Source organism: Psammomys obesus, unplaced genomic scaffold, assembly GCF_907164565.1.
Source record: "Psammomys obesus unplaced genomic scaffold, mPsaObe1.curated_primary_1811, whole genome shotgun sequence".
Classification (NCBI taxonomy): domain Eukaryota; kingdom Metazoa; phylum Chordata; class Mammalia; order Rodentia; family Muridae; genus Psammomys; species Psammomys obesus.
This window is the reverse complement of record NW_026590405.1, coordinates 5621017-5637710: the sequence shown is the minus strand read 5'-3', so window position 1 is coordinate 5637710 and position 16694 is coordinate 5621017. Positions and strand designations below refer to the sequence as shown.

Sequence of the window (16694 nt, the reverse complement as noted above, 5' to 3'; positions counted from 1 at the left end):
TCAGGGGACTCTGGTCCTGTATGAAATCCTCAGGGGACTCTGGTCCTATGAAATCCTCAGAGGGCTCTGGTCCTGTATGAAACCCTCAGGGGGCTCTGGTCCTATGAAATCCTCAGGGGGCTCTGGTCCCTGACTTGTGTGTGACAGTGTATCCCAGCTGCAGCGACTGGTGGAGATCTGCCGTGAGGGCTGCAGGAATACCCAGACACGCAGGGCGGGTAGTGGCAGTCAGAAGGCCATCTGTAATGGAAAGTAATCCTCTGGCATTACCCTGGGGGGTGCGCATGCACGAGTACGTGCACACGTATGCATGAGAGAACGGGAATGCATGTGCTTGTGTGTCTGTTTCCCCAGCAAGATGAAACTTGTGTTTAAGTCTTAAGTTGCCTTAAAGATAAAAACAGTCTTAATGTATTTGAAAAATGTAAGCCCAACTTTTATTTTTCTTGATTAGCATTATTATAAATTCTACAAACAGGAAACTTAACCCAGGGAGGTTAAAAGATACCCCAGGTCACAGCTGCTGGACCCACCGACCCCTCACCAAAGCCCCACGGTGACTTGAAGGGTCTAGCAGGAACACATTATGGCCTGGAGAACTTCAAACTGCAACCATTTATAGTAAGCCTAAAACTTGTTTTCTAGGTTTACTCCCTAGAAGAAAGGAGACTACGGCTTACTGTCTGTCTACTTAGAGGGCTCTGAGCAAGCTGGGCAGCCGGGCACCCCCAGTGGAGGGACTGAGGCCTGAGCAGGGCCTGTATGCCATCTGTCCTCGCTCAGCCTCACGCTGACTGCTACTGGGACGGTCAGTGCTGGGATGCGAGGCCTTCCGGAGGGAAGTCAGTGGATACGAGGAATCAAGGCCTTGCTTGTGTGAGCTCCCTGTGGAGGAACTGGGTTCCTCACACAAGCCGTACACAGCTTGTCCACCGCTGGCTGGTGTTCGCCTCCCAGATCTTCGTGCCTGCCTACCCTTCTGCTTTCTACCGTGAACTGAGCTCTTGCAGGAAGCAAGGAGAGGCAGGCATACCATGTTCTTGGACTTCTCAGACTACGGAACTGTGAGCCAAAATAAACTTCTTTCATGAATCACCCAGTATCCTGTTTCCAAATACACGGTCTGAGGGACCTCGGAGGCCAGTTCTCTGAGTGTGGCAGACTGAGAAGATGAGGCAGGAGATGCTGTAGACAGCCTGAAAAAAACTCCACTGTCTTGAGAAGCTTCCTAGAGCTCTGGATGAGTGATTACAGCTACAAGGCTGAGAAGCCTCAGGAAGAGAACATCACGACAGGCTGGCAGCACACAGCAAGGTAATGGGAATACATGGAAATCCAGGAGAGAGGCTTTCTCATAAGCAAGGAGAAACAACAAACTAAACAAGTGCGGACACAGAAGCCACGGAGTTCCCACACAGCAATAACACCGAGAATGTGCAAAATAAGCTCAGAAAAGTAAGTATTAACCACATAAAACGCATGTGTCGGCAGTGTGGGACAGGCAACCACTAAGTGCGCTCAAGTTATTTAACCTCTCCCTTTCGGCTTATTCACCTACAAATGGGAGAATCCGGCTCATCCTGGTGGCACAGTACCGAAGGCCCAACTACCTAGAAGACTTAAGGCAGGCACATGGCAGGCTCAAGACCTGCCCGGGGTACAGTGTGAATTCAAGGCCAGGTTGGGCAATTTAGTGAGATCTTGTTTCAAAATACAGAGCCAACAGGGCTGGTGATGCCCTGTCTGAATACATGAGGCCCTAGGTACCATGCCCAGCACACCATCTTCAGAAGGGCACTGTCTCCATAACACTGCTGTTAGATGCAAATTAAAAACTGTGAGGGTCTGAGGAGCTGGCTCAAGGAGTCCTCCTGCTTGCTCAGGACCTGAGCAACTTCATAGACCTCGGACCCATGTGAAAACCTAATCATGACAGAGTGTGTCTACAACCCCAGTGCTGGGAGACAGAGACAGGTGGACCCCAGGGACTGCTGGCTCCCCAGCCTGACCAAAACAGTGGCCTCAGTTTAAAAACACCAGGTACCCATCCCCTCCACAGAAAGTCTGCATAAGCCATCCATCTTTCTTCACACAGGAGGTCCTCCTAGGTTAAACACGTTCGTGGCCTTACCTTTAATACTCCTCTATCCTTTTTGATAGTAATGTCTTCTCCCTGTTCAACCATGATAGCTGCTGGGTTCTCTTCATTGTTACTGGTGCCTTCATCAGTAGTCATTGTCTTCATAAGTAAAACCTGCCAAGAGAAACGTATTTCCTTCAGTGAAAATATCACTTCTTAACATACCTGAAAAGCCCCTGAGAACTGAGCTTACATGAGCCTAACAGGGTTAAAACCCCAGAAACAACAACAAAAGCATTCGCTGTGCGTATGTACTGATGTCATCAGACAGGTAAGTAAAACCTTGCCCAGTTCTTCAATTCCCGTCTAGCCGTGGTCCTAGATTACAGAGTAGATTCAGGTCTGCCGGTAATTACAGCCCTTCACATGAGCACGGAGGGAGAAGCTGCCTCCCAGAACTTGGAAACAGTCTTCTCCTGCAGCCATACTTTTGAGAGAGCGGGGAGCTTCTGGTGCTAAAGACATCAGTCAAAAGCCATCAGTCAGGATCAGTGAGGGACAGCTAAGAGATCAGCAGGGATCCCACCTCAGGAAGCAAGCACTCCTCACCTCTGCGCCTTCTGAAGGCCTACACTTTCCACCTCTCACTCCAAACAGCTGCACTATGGGGTTTTAGGGTTGGGTGTGCTGGTTCATGCCTACAACCCCAGCGCTCAGGAGGTAGTGGCAGCAGGGTAGCGAGTTCAAAGCCAACCTGAGCTACATAATGAGTTACAGGTTAGCCTGAGGTAACAGACACCATCTCAAAAAAGAAGAAAGCCAAAGAAGGAGAGAACAAAGTTCACTTTCCCCCAGCACCCCAGGAACCTCTCACAGGGTTCGTATGAGACGAACCCTGCTTTTCAGATCTAGCCTCTGCTGCTTTCCTTCCCACAGCTCACTGGCCAAACCAAGCAACTCCCTTTCCATAGCCAGCCCAGGGCTTTCCCACGGCCACGTCTGATTTCTCCTCTTCTCCCCTCACATGCCAGCTCCTCTATGAGTGCGAGTCACTGCCTTTTACCCTTCCTTAGCGCTCCTCAGTTGAGTGTCAATGTTCATGCGGCGTTCCTGATAGGTTTACAGGGTCTTCGAGAACAAGGGTTATGCCTTTTTCCTACTCACAGTCCTTAGCAGGAATGCAGAACTCTGAAGTTCTCCCTCTGAAGCTTTTTAAAATTTTTATTTTTTTCACAATTTATTCATTATATATCCTTATTGAAGCCCCCTCCCTCAACTCCTCCCAGTCCCACCCTCCCTGTCCTCCCACCCCCTTCCCCTAGTCCGCTGCAAGGGGGAGTTCCCCCCTACTGCCGCCTGCCATAGCCCGTCAGGACTGCCTGGGGCCTCTTCCTCCGTGCCTGGCACTGTCAGGGGGAAGTGAGCACAGAGCGGGTCACTGCGTCTTCTTTAGCTACTCTAAACCTTTTTGTTTTTTGAAACAGGGTGTAGCCTTGACTGTCCTGGAACTTACTTTGTAGACCAGGCTGGCCTCAAACTCACAGAGATCCACTTGTCTGCCTCCCAAGTGCTGTAACCTGATACTTTTTCATGCAAGGACAACCTGTTGATTAAGAGTAATCAACAGGCTAAACAAAACGCATTTGTCTACTGCTGTGATTAATTTTATACTGCTCCTTGACTGAGCAGGGAAATGACGAACTAATAACAACACCAATTACTTCTGAATCGAGTTCTTATGTACCCAGGCTGTCTCCAAACTGGGCCCTCTCTTGCCCCAGTGTCCTGAACACTGAGCTTAGGAACACTGCCACACCCAGCTCCCAGCAGAGCACGTCTAAAGCTCCCACATTAGGGGAAGAACAGCCCAAGTCACCTATGGGCTCTCTGTTTACAATCCAAACCAAACCCAAACAAAGGAGCTTCCATATTTGTAAAAACTGTTTTACTGAAAGAACTAAAAATTAGGCAACTAAAACAGCATTTTAACTCATATCCAAAGAAGCTACATTTTCTTTAGTGTGAGCAGCTTGCTGCGCTGAAAGATCTTCAAACAGAAGACCAAAATCCAAGGGCTGGGCCCCTGTGCTTGATTTTCTAGCACAGTTTATACCAGAATAAAAGGTCCAAATGTTTGGCTCAGAGTAAGCGAAAGGCTAGAACAAACTGTTCTCAAACAAACAACAGAAGTTAAGTACCTAGCTAGCGCTGCATGCTGCCGGACTAGATAATAAGCAGAGTTAGACCAGCAGGGTGGGTTCTCAGCTTCTGGAAACCAGAGCTTGTGGCACGTGTTTCTGATGCACGAGAACTGTATGAAGCATCTAAACAGCAGGAAAAAAAAGGTCTTTGAACTATCTGGAGGGGACAGTCATGGCTGTATCCGTGGGAAGTATGCTTTCTAGGTTCTCACCCACACACAGACCTCATCAACAGAACATGGTCAAAGCACTGGACACATCAGAACCACTAGGTGGAAACTTGAGACATTTCCTTCAACACCACCACACAGGTCAGCTACCGGGAAAGGGGAAAGGGCAAAGGGCCTTCCCAACGCAGCAACAGAAGCCTTTTGACAGGTGATGTGTGTTTTAACCAATACCTGAGTAGTGATCCCACACCAGGTAGAAGAAAACTCACCAGCAGCAATGGTTTCTGAATGTGCGATGGCCTAAAATCCATTCAAAAATAAATTTGTAAGGCATTCAAGGTGGGCCGGCAGTGTTGGCCATGCCACATTGTGGAATTCTACTGAGAACGTGTTCTGAGCACATGTGCATTCGACCACGCATGCCACCGTTCCATGCAACGCCCAATAGTGCTGCTCACAACCCCTAAGCTCACACTGGAGTGTTTTTGCTACATAGACGAAGTTTTTTTGTTCTTATAGAAACATAATTTAGGAGCATAGAACAAGGACCTAATATTTTCCTACTGTGATTTCTCAGCAGGTAATATCAAAACAGAGTATATCTTTGGACTGGACTGGACTAGACAAAGAAGCAAATCCACCTGTTGGCATAAATATTTGCTTTTATCTTGAATAAATAGTAAAAATATACGCACACCAAAGATTGTTTTAAAGCATATTATTAATGACTTATTATTTAATAAATGTTCAACTTGTATACCTATTTTACGTATCTGCATGTCTCGGATTGCTTAAGAATTTCTTGCGCCAAAAGGAGTCATGAGTGGGAACAGTTTAAGAAACCTGACCTAGAGCTGGTTGGTGGTGGTGCATGCCTTTAATCCTAGCACTCGGGGGCTGGGGCGATGGCTCAGTAGATAAGAGCACTGTCTGCTCTTCCAAGGGACCCAGGTTCAATTCCCAGCAACCACATGGCAGCTCACAACTGTCTGTAATGCCCATCCCAAGAGATCTGACACCTTCACACTAATGCACATAAAATAAAGTTGAATAAAATTAAAAAAAGAATCCTAGAACTCAGGAGGCAGAGGCACAGGGCCTGCCGTAAGCAACAGCCTTTTAACAAGTGATATGCGTCATCACCCAACTCTGTGGCAGCAACAGCAGACAACTGCCTCATGGTGATGTCATGGGAGGCACATGTTATCCACCTGTCATTTAATGGGAAGGCTACCAAGATCTGTGGTTAAGAACCCCCAGGGGACTGAGGTTCGATTCCCAGCACCCACGTGGTGGCTCCCAACAGCCTACAATCAAGACCTAGAGCCGACACCCTCTTCTGGCCTCTGTGTGCGGACGGTAGCCAGACATACATGCAGGCATCAGTCTACACATAAAATTAATTTTCAAAGAGAGAAAAAAATGTCTTCTCCAGCCAGGCACATGCTGGTAGTGGCAGCATACAGTGCTGCTACGGAGGCAGGAGGATCCAGGGGTTGAGCATTACTCTTGGCTACACAAGACCCCCTCAGGAAGACGTCAGACCTCAACCTGTGTAAGCAAAACTATATGACCTCAGCATACCGTGTTTATAAATACACACACACACACACACACACACACACACACAATAATAATTAAAGAATAAAAGGGCATGAATTTGAGAAGTGGGCATGGGAACAATTAAAGAAGATATGATGTAAATACCGTATTCATATATGAAATTATCAAAAGACAGAGGCAGGCAGAGCTCTGTGAGTTCAAAGCCAGGATGGTTTACAGGCTGAGTTCCAGTACACCTTGGGGCTACACACAGAGAAATCCTGTTCAAAAAAACAAACAAGAAAACCCCTAAGTTTTCTAAATATTTCCCTTGAATTCCAATTAGGTCGCTAGAAGTATAGATTTCCCCAAACTGAACAAATAAATAATCTTTTTACTCTATTGTGTTCTATAAAAAAGATAGGGCAGGGGCTGGAGAGATGGCTCAGTGGTTAAGAGCATTGTCTACTCTTCCAGAGGTCCTGAGTTCAATTCCCAGCAACCACATGGCGGCTCACAACCATTTCTAGTGAGATCTGGTGCCCTCTTAGAGTACTAATATGCATAAAAAAAATAAAATCTTAAAAAAAAAAAAAAAAGACAGGGCAATTCTCAAAAACCTTTAACAAACTGAGGAGGCTTCAGTATTTTCCTAACAGAGCCCTGTTTTATTCTAGACGTACAGTCACTTCTACCTGAGGCCATATTTATTAATTCATGATAAACTTACTCACCAGAAGGGAACACACAGTTCAGCTGTTATGGACATGCCAGATAAGCACACACTCTCCAAAGCGCTAGTCAGCTAACACCTGAGACATGGCAGAAAAACGAGAAGACGCTCAGTGTTCATCAACAGGGCACTGCACTGGCAGCTTCCGCTAGCTGAGACCTCCCAAGCGAGGAGCTGTTTCCAAGCCCTGCCCGCGGCTTGTGCGTTAACTGCTGCTCTTCTCACGCCACTGTCTCTCAGGCCATCCCTGGCTGCTGCTGTACTGGCAGCACTAGGGAAGCACGGCAAGTGTGTCCGAGCACTGCCAACTCCTGGCCTCGGCACCCACAGCTATCACTGTGCACAAGCCAAACACCAAGAGAAAAGACAGGAAACCACCCTAGGTCTCAGAACATAAGGCAGCCTAAGTGGACTTCAGTTTTGACTTTTTATTTTTTAAATAAGAATGGCACCGAAAGTCCTTTAACTTTCAAACTCAGACCTCTGTCAGACAGCCCACCTAGACACACAGTAATAGTCACTGTTGGCAGACAAAAAACACACTTAAACTCTGGGGGGCAGAGCAGGTGGACCTCTGTGAGTTCAAGGCCAGCCTGGTCAACAAAGCCAGTGCAGGAGAGGCAAGGCTACACAGAGAAACCCTGTCTATGGGGGGAGACTTAGAAAAATGGGGCTAACTGCACAGGTGGAGGGAATAGGCGGCTACTCTCTTCCACATTGAGGCGGTGGAGCTGCACAAACACATAACACTCTTGTTTTTAAACCTACAAGAAGATACACAGTCAATCAGGAAATGACAAGATGGTCCATGTCAACAGTGACCAGATAAATGGAAAGAAAAGGTATAGGAGATGTCAGTTCCTACCCACCAGAAAAAAAAGAGAAAGCATGTGTGTGTGTGTGTGTGTGTGTTGGGGGATCCTATGGTAATTGCTCAGTGTGTCAGACTGCACGCTGAGCACATGAAGACTTGAGCTAACACGTAAGAGTTGAGTGCAGTGGTGCACGGTGGGGGCAGCAGAGGCCTGCAATTGAGGGCCACAGGGGCCTGCTGGCCACACAAGCCTAAAACTGGAGTTGGACCCCTGGGTCCCACATGCAAGGAGAGAACCGTATCCTAAAATGTATCATCTGATCTCCACACAAGTGCCGTGGCATGTGCATACATACCAATGATAAACAAATACAAACCAACTTTACACACTGATGTTGACCCCTGGCCTCTGCCCACGTGCCACACACACCAGCACATATGTGTGTAGAAAGCAGACCTGAGGCAACTTCAGAGTCAAAGTCGAGTAAAGGTGGCTAGGGGAATGGAAGGTGCAGCGTTTCTGTTTGGGGTAGTGAAAAATGCTCAGCGGCGGTTTCTCAATACTGTAAGTGTACTCAACGCCACTTACGTTTACAATGTCGACAACAGTGAGTGGTATTAGACCTACAGGCATGTACACTCCTATCAGAAGTGAAGAGGAAGCACCGAGAGAGGGAGAAGGAGAGAGAGAGAAGGGGAGGAGAGACAGGGAGAGAGACTGTGGCCAGCCAGAAGTAGCAGAGCAGCAGCCCGCTGGAGTTCCACTGCAGTGCCCTCCCTCAACCTTCCTACCTTCCTCTCACATTCCCAAGGTCCTTCCTAAATCCTGCACGAACTTCTGGGAGTGATTACACCAGTCTTTCAGCCAGAGGCTCTGACATGAAGAAAGAGGCTCTGCCACCTTACAGCCAGAAACTGTTTATTCCACGTCTTCAGTCTATACAGTGCTTTGGAAGACTCATTCTTCTCATCACAAATTACTGAAGCAAGCTGGCAAGCCAGCAGATCCACTTTACGCTGCCTTGGCTGTGAGGGTGCTGCGGCTACATCTGCTCTGGCTGGCTAGGGAACCCCCTCCCCCCACAGCTCCACCTACACCACACCAAAGTTGAGCAGCACAGAGGACTGTTTTACTGGGAAGGGTATAAAGTAGCTGCACTCCTCCACTGGAACCTCAAAAAAACTTTTCACAGCCCAGATCTGCTTTGCTGGGACTGTTTAGCTAGATGAATTACAGTTCTTGTTTTAAGATAGGGTCTCTCTATGTAGCCCAGGCTGTCCTGGAGCTATGTAGACGCACAGAATCCTCCTGCCTCTGCCTCTTGAGAGCTGGGATTAAAGGCGTGCACTACCATTTTGGGCTGAATTATTAAGTGAGTAGGAAGTACATGGTTTTATTACTAGCAAAACAAAATAAAACCTAGAAAACACCGGACTCTCCAATATTAACATTATGTAACAGATAAATTTGAATTCAGGATGTCCCTGGTGGGCTATAAACAGGCTGAAAGACAGTCCTCAGTTTTTGTACTAGGCAAATGCTCTACAATGAAGTGAGCTACTACCTCAGCTCCTGTAAGTCTGTAAAATTCCTATAGCCTGGAAAACAAAAAGAGGTATGCATGCATCATTGATCAAAAATTCAGGGGAATTCCCAGAAATAGAAAGCAGATGAGATCAAAGGAGCAAACAAAGAAAAGTGAACTCTTCCCCAGTGTCAAGTGATGAGCCTCTCCTTGGCCGTGCCGTGGTGGGGGCAAGAGCAGGGCCTATGCAGGATTGCATAGGCCAGGCAGGTTCTCTCCCTCCTACTGTGGTTCCTGTCTTTTTCTCTATGGAAAGAACAAGAATATTCTTGCTTCTTGAAGTACCACTAAACAAATGGGTACCAGATGTGACCTTCCTCCCTCGGCCTCTGCAGGCCCGTACCAGGTGTGCTGACTCCACAGACGTGGTAACACCCATGTCTCCGACGCCTCACTGGAGAGATGTCGTAACTTTTACCCTTCGGGTTTCTTACTGACTTTCTAACACTGTCAACATTAGGGTCACTGTGGAACTTTTAAAAGGTGGTGGGGCCTGAGTCCAACCCCACAGGGGCTGAGTCGGTGTCACAGGCGTCGGAGAACAGATGTGGCTGGGAACCAGTGCCTCTCTCTCACTTTCCATCACTGTCCTTTTTGCTCTATGCTGGAAAAGGTTTTTGTTGATGGAATTATTTAGATCATCATTTGGTCAGCAGCTGTGGTCAATATTTTGTTTAGTCTGTTACAGAGACTTTTTAAATTAGTAATTTTTCCATTTTTACATGATTTTTTTTATTATTTGATTGCTCACTTTCCTTAGCACTTTGTACTTTGGTGACTGTTACTTCAAATCTTTCTGCAGATACTACTTAAGAGTTAAGAAAGGATATCTCTTAAGAAAAAGTGTATGGCTAACGGTTGTTTTGAGTGATGCGCTGAGCTTGTGTGTTCCCTGGTGTCCTTCAGGGGCACTCGGCGATGGTAGAACCTGGAAGAGAGAGAAAGGCAGGGTACCCCAAGTGTCAAAGCAAAGCAGGAGAGGGACGAACAAAGACGCCAAGATGGCAGGCAGAAAGTCTGCAATTTGCAGCAGGGTTTTACAGGGGGAAATGAAATGCTCTGGCAGAGGGAAGTAAAGGTTTAATTGCATAAAGAACCAGTCATGCTTGAATTCATAAGGGAAATAGCCAAGAGGGAATGAAAAGTAATGATTCAAGAAAAGACGTGTACAAGTTTCCCATTAATTAAACATTCACAAGCTGTATAAGTTAGGGCTAAATTAACAGTGTGGCTACGTAAGAAGGGTTGTTTTAAAAATATGCTACTATTTTAAAAATTAATTAATTCTATTTTATGTGCATGGGTGTTATGCCTGAATGTATATTGGCATACCAGATGCATGCCTGGTGCCTATGACAGCCTGAAGAATGAAGAGGTGTAAGATTCCCTGAGACTGGAGCTACAGATGGCAGAGGGTGCTGGGAATCGAACCTGGATCCACTGCAGATAAACGACCTTGAAATACTGACAGGAAAAATAGACAAAAGCCAAAAAGCTGACAACACAAACCCATCCCCCCCCCTTTAAAGACAGGGTCCCTGTACATAGCCTTGGCTGTCCTGGAACTCACGATGCAGAGCAGGCTGGCCTCACATTTACAGAGCTCTGCCTGTCTTAGAGGTGTGTGCGGTCACGCGAGGTGTCAGCACATCCTCTTAGAAAGAGAATGGCAAGTGCAGAGCAAGCTGTAGCAGGATCCTGCCTTTGGAAGAAATGTGTATTTGCTTATTTGTATTGCAAAAAGAAGTTTGCAAACGTCCTCGGCAGGCAGAACCCCACTGCTGGATAGTAATCACTGGAGAACAAGAGCAGCAGCTGGAGGAGGGCTGCAGGCCCACAAGCCTGGCGTGTGGGAGGAGAACCAGGAGGCTGGGCAGTTCAAGGCTAGCTGCGGCTACCTAAGACCTTGTCTCAACCACAGAGAACAGAATAACAACTGAGGAGAAACAGGCTAACATTTTTTTTTTTTTTTTTTTTTTTTGCTGATGTTGTTTTGGTTTTTGAGAAAGGGTCTCCACGTAGCCCTGTCTGGTGAACACCGCATTAAAGGAGTGCACGAGCGCACTATGCCAAGCCAATTTTTACTTCTTTTAGAATAGCTTCACACTGTTTATATTACTTCCATGGTCTTCTCAAACTTACGGGAACGATTCGTAGCATGATTCTGTTTTTGGAAGAAATGTGTAGGTATTTGCTTGGATGTATTCCAAGAAGTCTGCAAAAGAAAAAACTTCTCATTTTTTCTTTTCCAGTTAATCCAACATTTTAAAATTAACGTGGCCCCGTTGGTGGTGGCACACGGAGGCAGAGGCAGGCGGATCTCTGTGAGTTTGAGCCCAGCCTGGTCTATAGAAAGAGTTCTAGGACAGCCAGGGCTACAGAGACAAACCCTGTCTCAAAACAAAACAAATTACATCTGGTCTATTATTGGGGAGGGAGGGGTCACGCTACTGCATGTGCAGGTCAGAGGACAGGAGTCTCTTCTCTCCTCCCACCACATGGGAGTCGCCAAGAAGAGAGGACCAGGGCCACATCTCACTAGCTTTCTGTAGGCACATAGCACCTAGCAACTGAAGGGGAAGATGGTTCACAGAGTTGGGAGGATGGGGAAAGAACCCAGAACCAAGGTTTCCTAGGCTGTCATGTCCCTGGGCTGGAGCACTGGCTGCTCTGGCAGAGGACCTGGGTTTGATCCCCAGCACCCGCACAGCAGCTCAGTCACTGCAATCCCAGCTCCCGGTTATCTGGCGCCCTCTCTGGCCTCTGCAGGCCCTGCACATGTGGTGCACAGGCGTGGAGGCAGAGAACACCCGTACACATAAATGAGCAAAACACTGCATTCCCTTGTAACACACTGCGGCTTCACCAAAACATTTCAGCGTAAATCAGGCAGATATTAAAACAGCGCCCTTGTGTTTCCTAACGGCCACTTACGTCCAAAGAAAAACCGTGCAAGAACAGCACCCTGTGACAACAGTTGAAAACACTAAAGAATGATTTCCTTAGCGCACTAAAAAGCACACTAATGAATGCATTTTGAGTTATCTCTAAAAATAAATTTCCTGTATTTTAAAGATAAATTACAGCAAAATTCAGTATGTAACATCTGTTTGTAGTTTGTATACCTTTCTAATTTCTAGAGATTTGAAGCTTTGTGAGCACATGGAATAAATCAGATTAAAAAAAAAAAAAAAGAGTAACACTCTGAACAATCCTGCCTCATGTAAAAGGCCTTGGTCAGGAGTCCCCAGTCTGAAGGCAGAAGGCTGAAAGGCCAGAAGGCCCAGACCTGCATCTGCAGGCATTTGCTACGAAGCCTTCACCCTCACTCAATTTCTCCAGCTATAAATCGCAGGGGGTTAGACCAAAGCTACCCTCCAGCTCTAAGACTTTATATTTTAAAAATACCTTTAATGAGTAAATCTACGCTTTATGGAAAGTCAGATTTGAAAGGTGGAAAGGAAAAAATTTCCAAGGAATAAAGAGTTATTCTAGTAGTAACGAGCTGGCTTTCCGAGCCAGCCCGAAGGCGAAGAATCAACCCTGAGCTCCTCTGTTACACAGCCTTCGTTTTCTGTAGCTCTCCCACAGCGGCCACAGACTCACTGGCTGGAACCACGCGAGCTGTGGCCGGCAGTTCGGAGAGCACAGGGTGAGCAGGCCGGCGCTCTGCCTGGGAGGAGCCACTCCTCGGCCCTCTCCAGACTGCTGGTGCTCCCTATAGCGGCTTTGCTGCGCTGGAGGAGGCCCCCTTCCCTGTCTTCACCTGTGCATTGCTCTGTACTCCCCTACACCAGTTTTGAGTGTGTGCGCCCCTGTGGAGGCAGGAGGTGGACGGCAGTGCCCGAGTTGCTCTCATCGTATTTGTATGCCACTGTCTCGGTGACCTAGACACTGAAGATTAGCTAGACTGTCTGGACAACAGCCTCCCCAGTTCACACACCTCGCACGGCCTTTGATGTGAGCGCTGGGATCTGACACATCAGATCCGGGTGTTTGACACCCAGCTCTTCACCGGCCGGAGCGATGCTGCCTTTCACCCTTCTTTTGTAGTCCATCTCCCACATCCTAACCGGCAAGAACTTAAGCGGCAAAGCAGGGCCCAGCTGGATTACCCAGGATGACCGTCCTGCCCTTCTCCTTCTCAGTCTTGAGCCTTCGCCACACCTCGTGCTCTCTGCCCTGTAAAGCAGCATACCAGGCTTTTCAGGAGCCGTCATCTACTGAACATTCTACATACTACATTCAGTAGGTCCCTTCATGCCACACCTGGGCTCTCCTATTTTCTCTCCTTTCTCTATCATTCAGTCACATTCTAATCTGACCGTGAAGTAAAATCTAACCCTTCTCTGAAAATGCCTTCAGCATGTCAGAGAATACAGACTGCGACACTTACCTACTTTTTCCTTTTTGGTTTTTTAACAGTGTTTCTCTGTGTGGCCATGGCTGTCCTGGAACTTACTTTGTAGAGCAGGCTGGCCTCAAACTCAGAGATCCTCCTGCCTCTGCCTCTGCCTTCCAAGTGCTGGAAATCAAAGGTTTGTGCTACCACACCCAGCTGCCTGGTCTTTCAATTTTGTTAACACTTTTTTTAATTGCAAGAAAACAATACATAGAGTGAACCTGCTTCTAAGTTCTCTCTAAAATGAGGTGAAGGCTTTAAAACTTAAGCAACGCAATATAAATGGTGACGGATGTTCCAGCATCATGTTCCTTAAGAGACTGTGAGAAACACACCATAACTTGCACAGAATAAACTGCGCACGCTCTATCGTACAATGTGTAAGTATGTGTGCTCTCCCCTTCCTGAAGCCACCACCACAATCCAAATAATGAGTAAATCTGTCATCCACAGGATTTTTCTTGTGTCCATCTCTAACTCCTTCTTTCCCAGCTCGTGTCTTCAGAAAGTCTCTGGTCTCCTTGCTGTGTAGCTCAGACTCTCATAAACTTGTGCTCTCTGTCACTCTACAAAACCTAACTTTATGGAAGGGGTCGCACGTACTTTGTAACGAGGTATTTAGGTCATTTTGTTCCTCAGAGATTTAGTTATGCTTTGTTGTCCACACGGGATTGGGTTAATCATCACAAGAATAACTTCCACCAGATTGTGCTATGCTTAAATAATTCTAAAATAAACTACTTGGGGTCAGACTCCCGAAGTTTGAGCCAGCGCTTGCTACTGAGCCATCTTGTACCAAACTACCTTGCCTCCAGAGGCCCTCTCCACTCTGCTGCCCTCTGCTGGTAGAACTAATCCTTAAGGGCTAAAAACCTACCGCCATTTGGCAAACAGGTATTATATCACATAATTTGGGGTGTAAAGCATGATCATGCACGACTGACCCTTTTTCTAACATGATTGTTGCTCCTGCTCACAAGGGCGGAACCACCTTGGATGTTATTAATCATGTGCTATTATTAATCATGTCTCCTTTTGAGGACTCCCATTGTAGACCAGGCTGGCCTCGAACTCACAGAGATCCTCCTGCTTCTGCCTCGCAAGTGCTGAAATTAAAGGCATCACCACCACACAGTGGCTATGTTCCTAAGGGTTATTATTTCCACTTTTTTTTTTTTTTTTTGCAATCTATTCAAGTTCGGCATTATGACAATGTTGGCATCACAGAACGAGTTAAATATTCTCTTTGTCAATTATTATCCAAATAGTCTACAAAACTTATGTTATGGTTCTAAAAACATCTGATTGATCGTTCGGGAAAGCCACATGGGGCTTAGTTTTCCTGAAGGAACTCGGCTTTTTGCTTGTTTCCTACACACGAAGCACTTCTCAGGGCATTTGCTGCTTCTGAAGTAAGCTTTGGTGTCTTGAAGGATTCTCTACGTATAGTGTAAAGTAACTCAGACTAGACTCTTATCTTTTTTTTAAATCATGTGCTCTATACATTTGTTTCTTTTATTCCTGGCTGGAAATGTGTGTCCTGCTCCTCCTCAATCAGGCTAGAAGTTCACAGACTATATTGGTGTTTTCGAAGCAATAGAGTCTTATTTCATTGGCTTCTCCTATTTTTCTGTTTTTTCTAACTTTTGATTTTCTTGGAAATGTATTTATGATTTTTTCTTTTTCAAGACAGTCTCACTATGTAGCCTCGGCTGTCCTATAACTCATTACGTACACCAGGCTGGCCTCAAACTCACACAGATCCACCTGCCTCTTTCCTCTCAGGTGTTAGGTTTAAAGGCAAGCGCCACCATACCCAGCAATTTATTGTATACAAATGGTTGTTTGGCCCGAGTGTACGTCTGTGTGCTCTCAGAGGCTGGAAGATCCCCCGGAACTGGAGTTACAGAGAGTTGTGAGCCACCATGTGGGTGCTGGAAAATGAACCCAGGTCCTCTGAAGGATAGTCAATAGCACTCTTACCTGATGAGTCATCTCTCCAACTTTGTTTTTTTCTTGAGACAGGGTCTCTCTGTGTAGCCTTGGCTGTCCTGGAACTCACAGAGATCCACAGGCCTCTACCTCCCAAGTGCTGGGATTAAGAGCATGTGCCAATACGCCCAGACCCAGCATTAATTTTTAATTCCTTTTGGTCAGAGTACATATTTGAGAATTAAGTTATTCAAATCTTTGACACTGTCTTATAGATAGACTAAAAATATAATCTCTTTTAGTCAGTATTCTATGTGAAACTAAAAATAAAGTATTTGGCTTATAACGGATAGAATATCATACAAATATCAATTCAGACAGTGTTGCCTTCCCCGCTCCATGAGGGAGAGGTCATCTACGCTATCAGTTAGTAAGAAAGAGGTAAGCTCTATGGTCTCCAAGGATAACTGGAGACCACTTTCTTCAGGGTTTCTCAGACTCTGACTCATGTATTTTGAAGTTTTGTTTATAGGTACATAAATATCTTAAATATTTAGGGCTGATGACCCATCTCATTTGAGGTCTTTATTCTCGGTAATCTTTGTTTTTTTAAACATTTATGTGTAGGTATATGTGCACACAAATGTTGGCATAAGCTAGAAGAGGTCATTAGATCCCCTGTGGCTGGGGCTGCAGGGGTGGTCAGCCACCCAGTGTGGGCGTTGGGAACTGAACTCAGGTCCTCTGGAAGAACAGTAAGTACTCTTAATTATTATCCCATTTTTTTCTAGCCTTTATTATTAGTAATCTTGTTGGCTCTAAAATCTAACCTGTGCAATATCAATACAATCATTCCAGCTTTTTTTTAGATAGTATTATCACGAAGTATCCTTTTGTATTTTTATCTATTTGTATGATTTTATTCACATGGTGAATTTCTTCTAGGTAACGCACAAGTTATTATCCAACATACAAGTCTCTGTCTTTTAACTGGATTTTTTTAGGCCATTTATATTTAATGTGACTACTGATATGTAAATCTCCTTTCTTACTGTGTCTTCTATTAGTCACATCTTTTTATATATTTTCTTCTTTTTTCCTTGCCCAATTTAGATATTCCTGGCAATTTTTTCCTTCAAAGAAGGAATCCCTGGAGTTTTCCCCTGTGGAGCTCTTTCGTCTTCAAAGGCCATCTCTTCAAAACTGTAATTATATATACATTATGTACAACTGA

General features: G+C 45.9%; 1 protein-coding gene across 2 annotated transcripts in view; it reads right to left on the bottom strand.

The window, feature by feature from the left end:
* Fkbp5 (FKBP prolyl isomerase 5) overlaps positions 1 to 6752 on the bottom strand; it is a 51348-nt gene extending 44596 nt beyond the window's left edge. Inside the window, exons 1-2 of one of the 2 annotated variants that reach the window (XM_055607155.1) lie at positions 6728 to 6752; positions 2132 to 2254 (exon numbers count right to left, since the gene is read on the bottom strand). In XM_055607155.1, coding sequence (XP_055463130.1) covers positions 2132 to 2245 — 114 coding nt within the window. In that variant the 5' untranslated portion in view covers positions 2246 to 2254; positions 6728 to 6752. Of the gene's footprint in view, positions 1 to 2131; positions 2255 to 6158; positions 6170 to 6727 lie in introns of those variants that run through there. The other variant, XM_055607153.1, reaches the window with a different exon arrangement.
* Positions 6753 to 16694: the final 9942 nt, after the last annotated feature.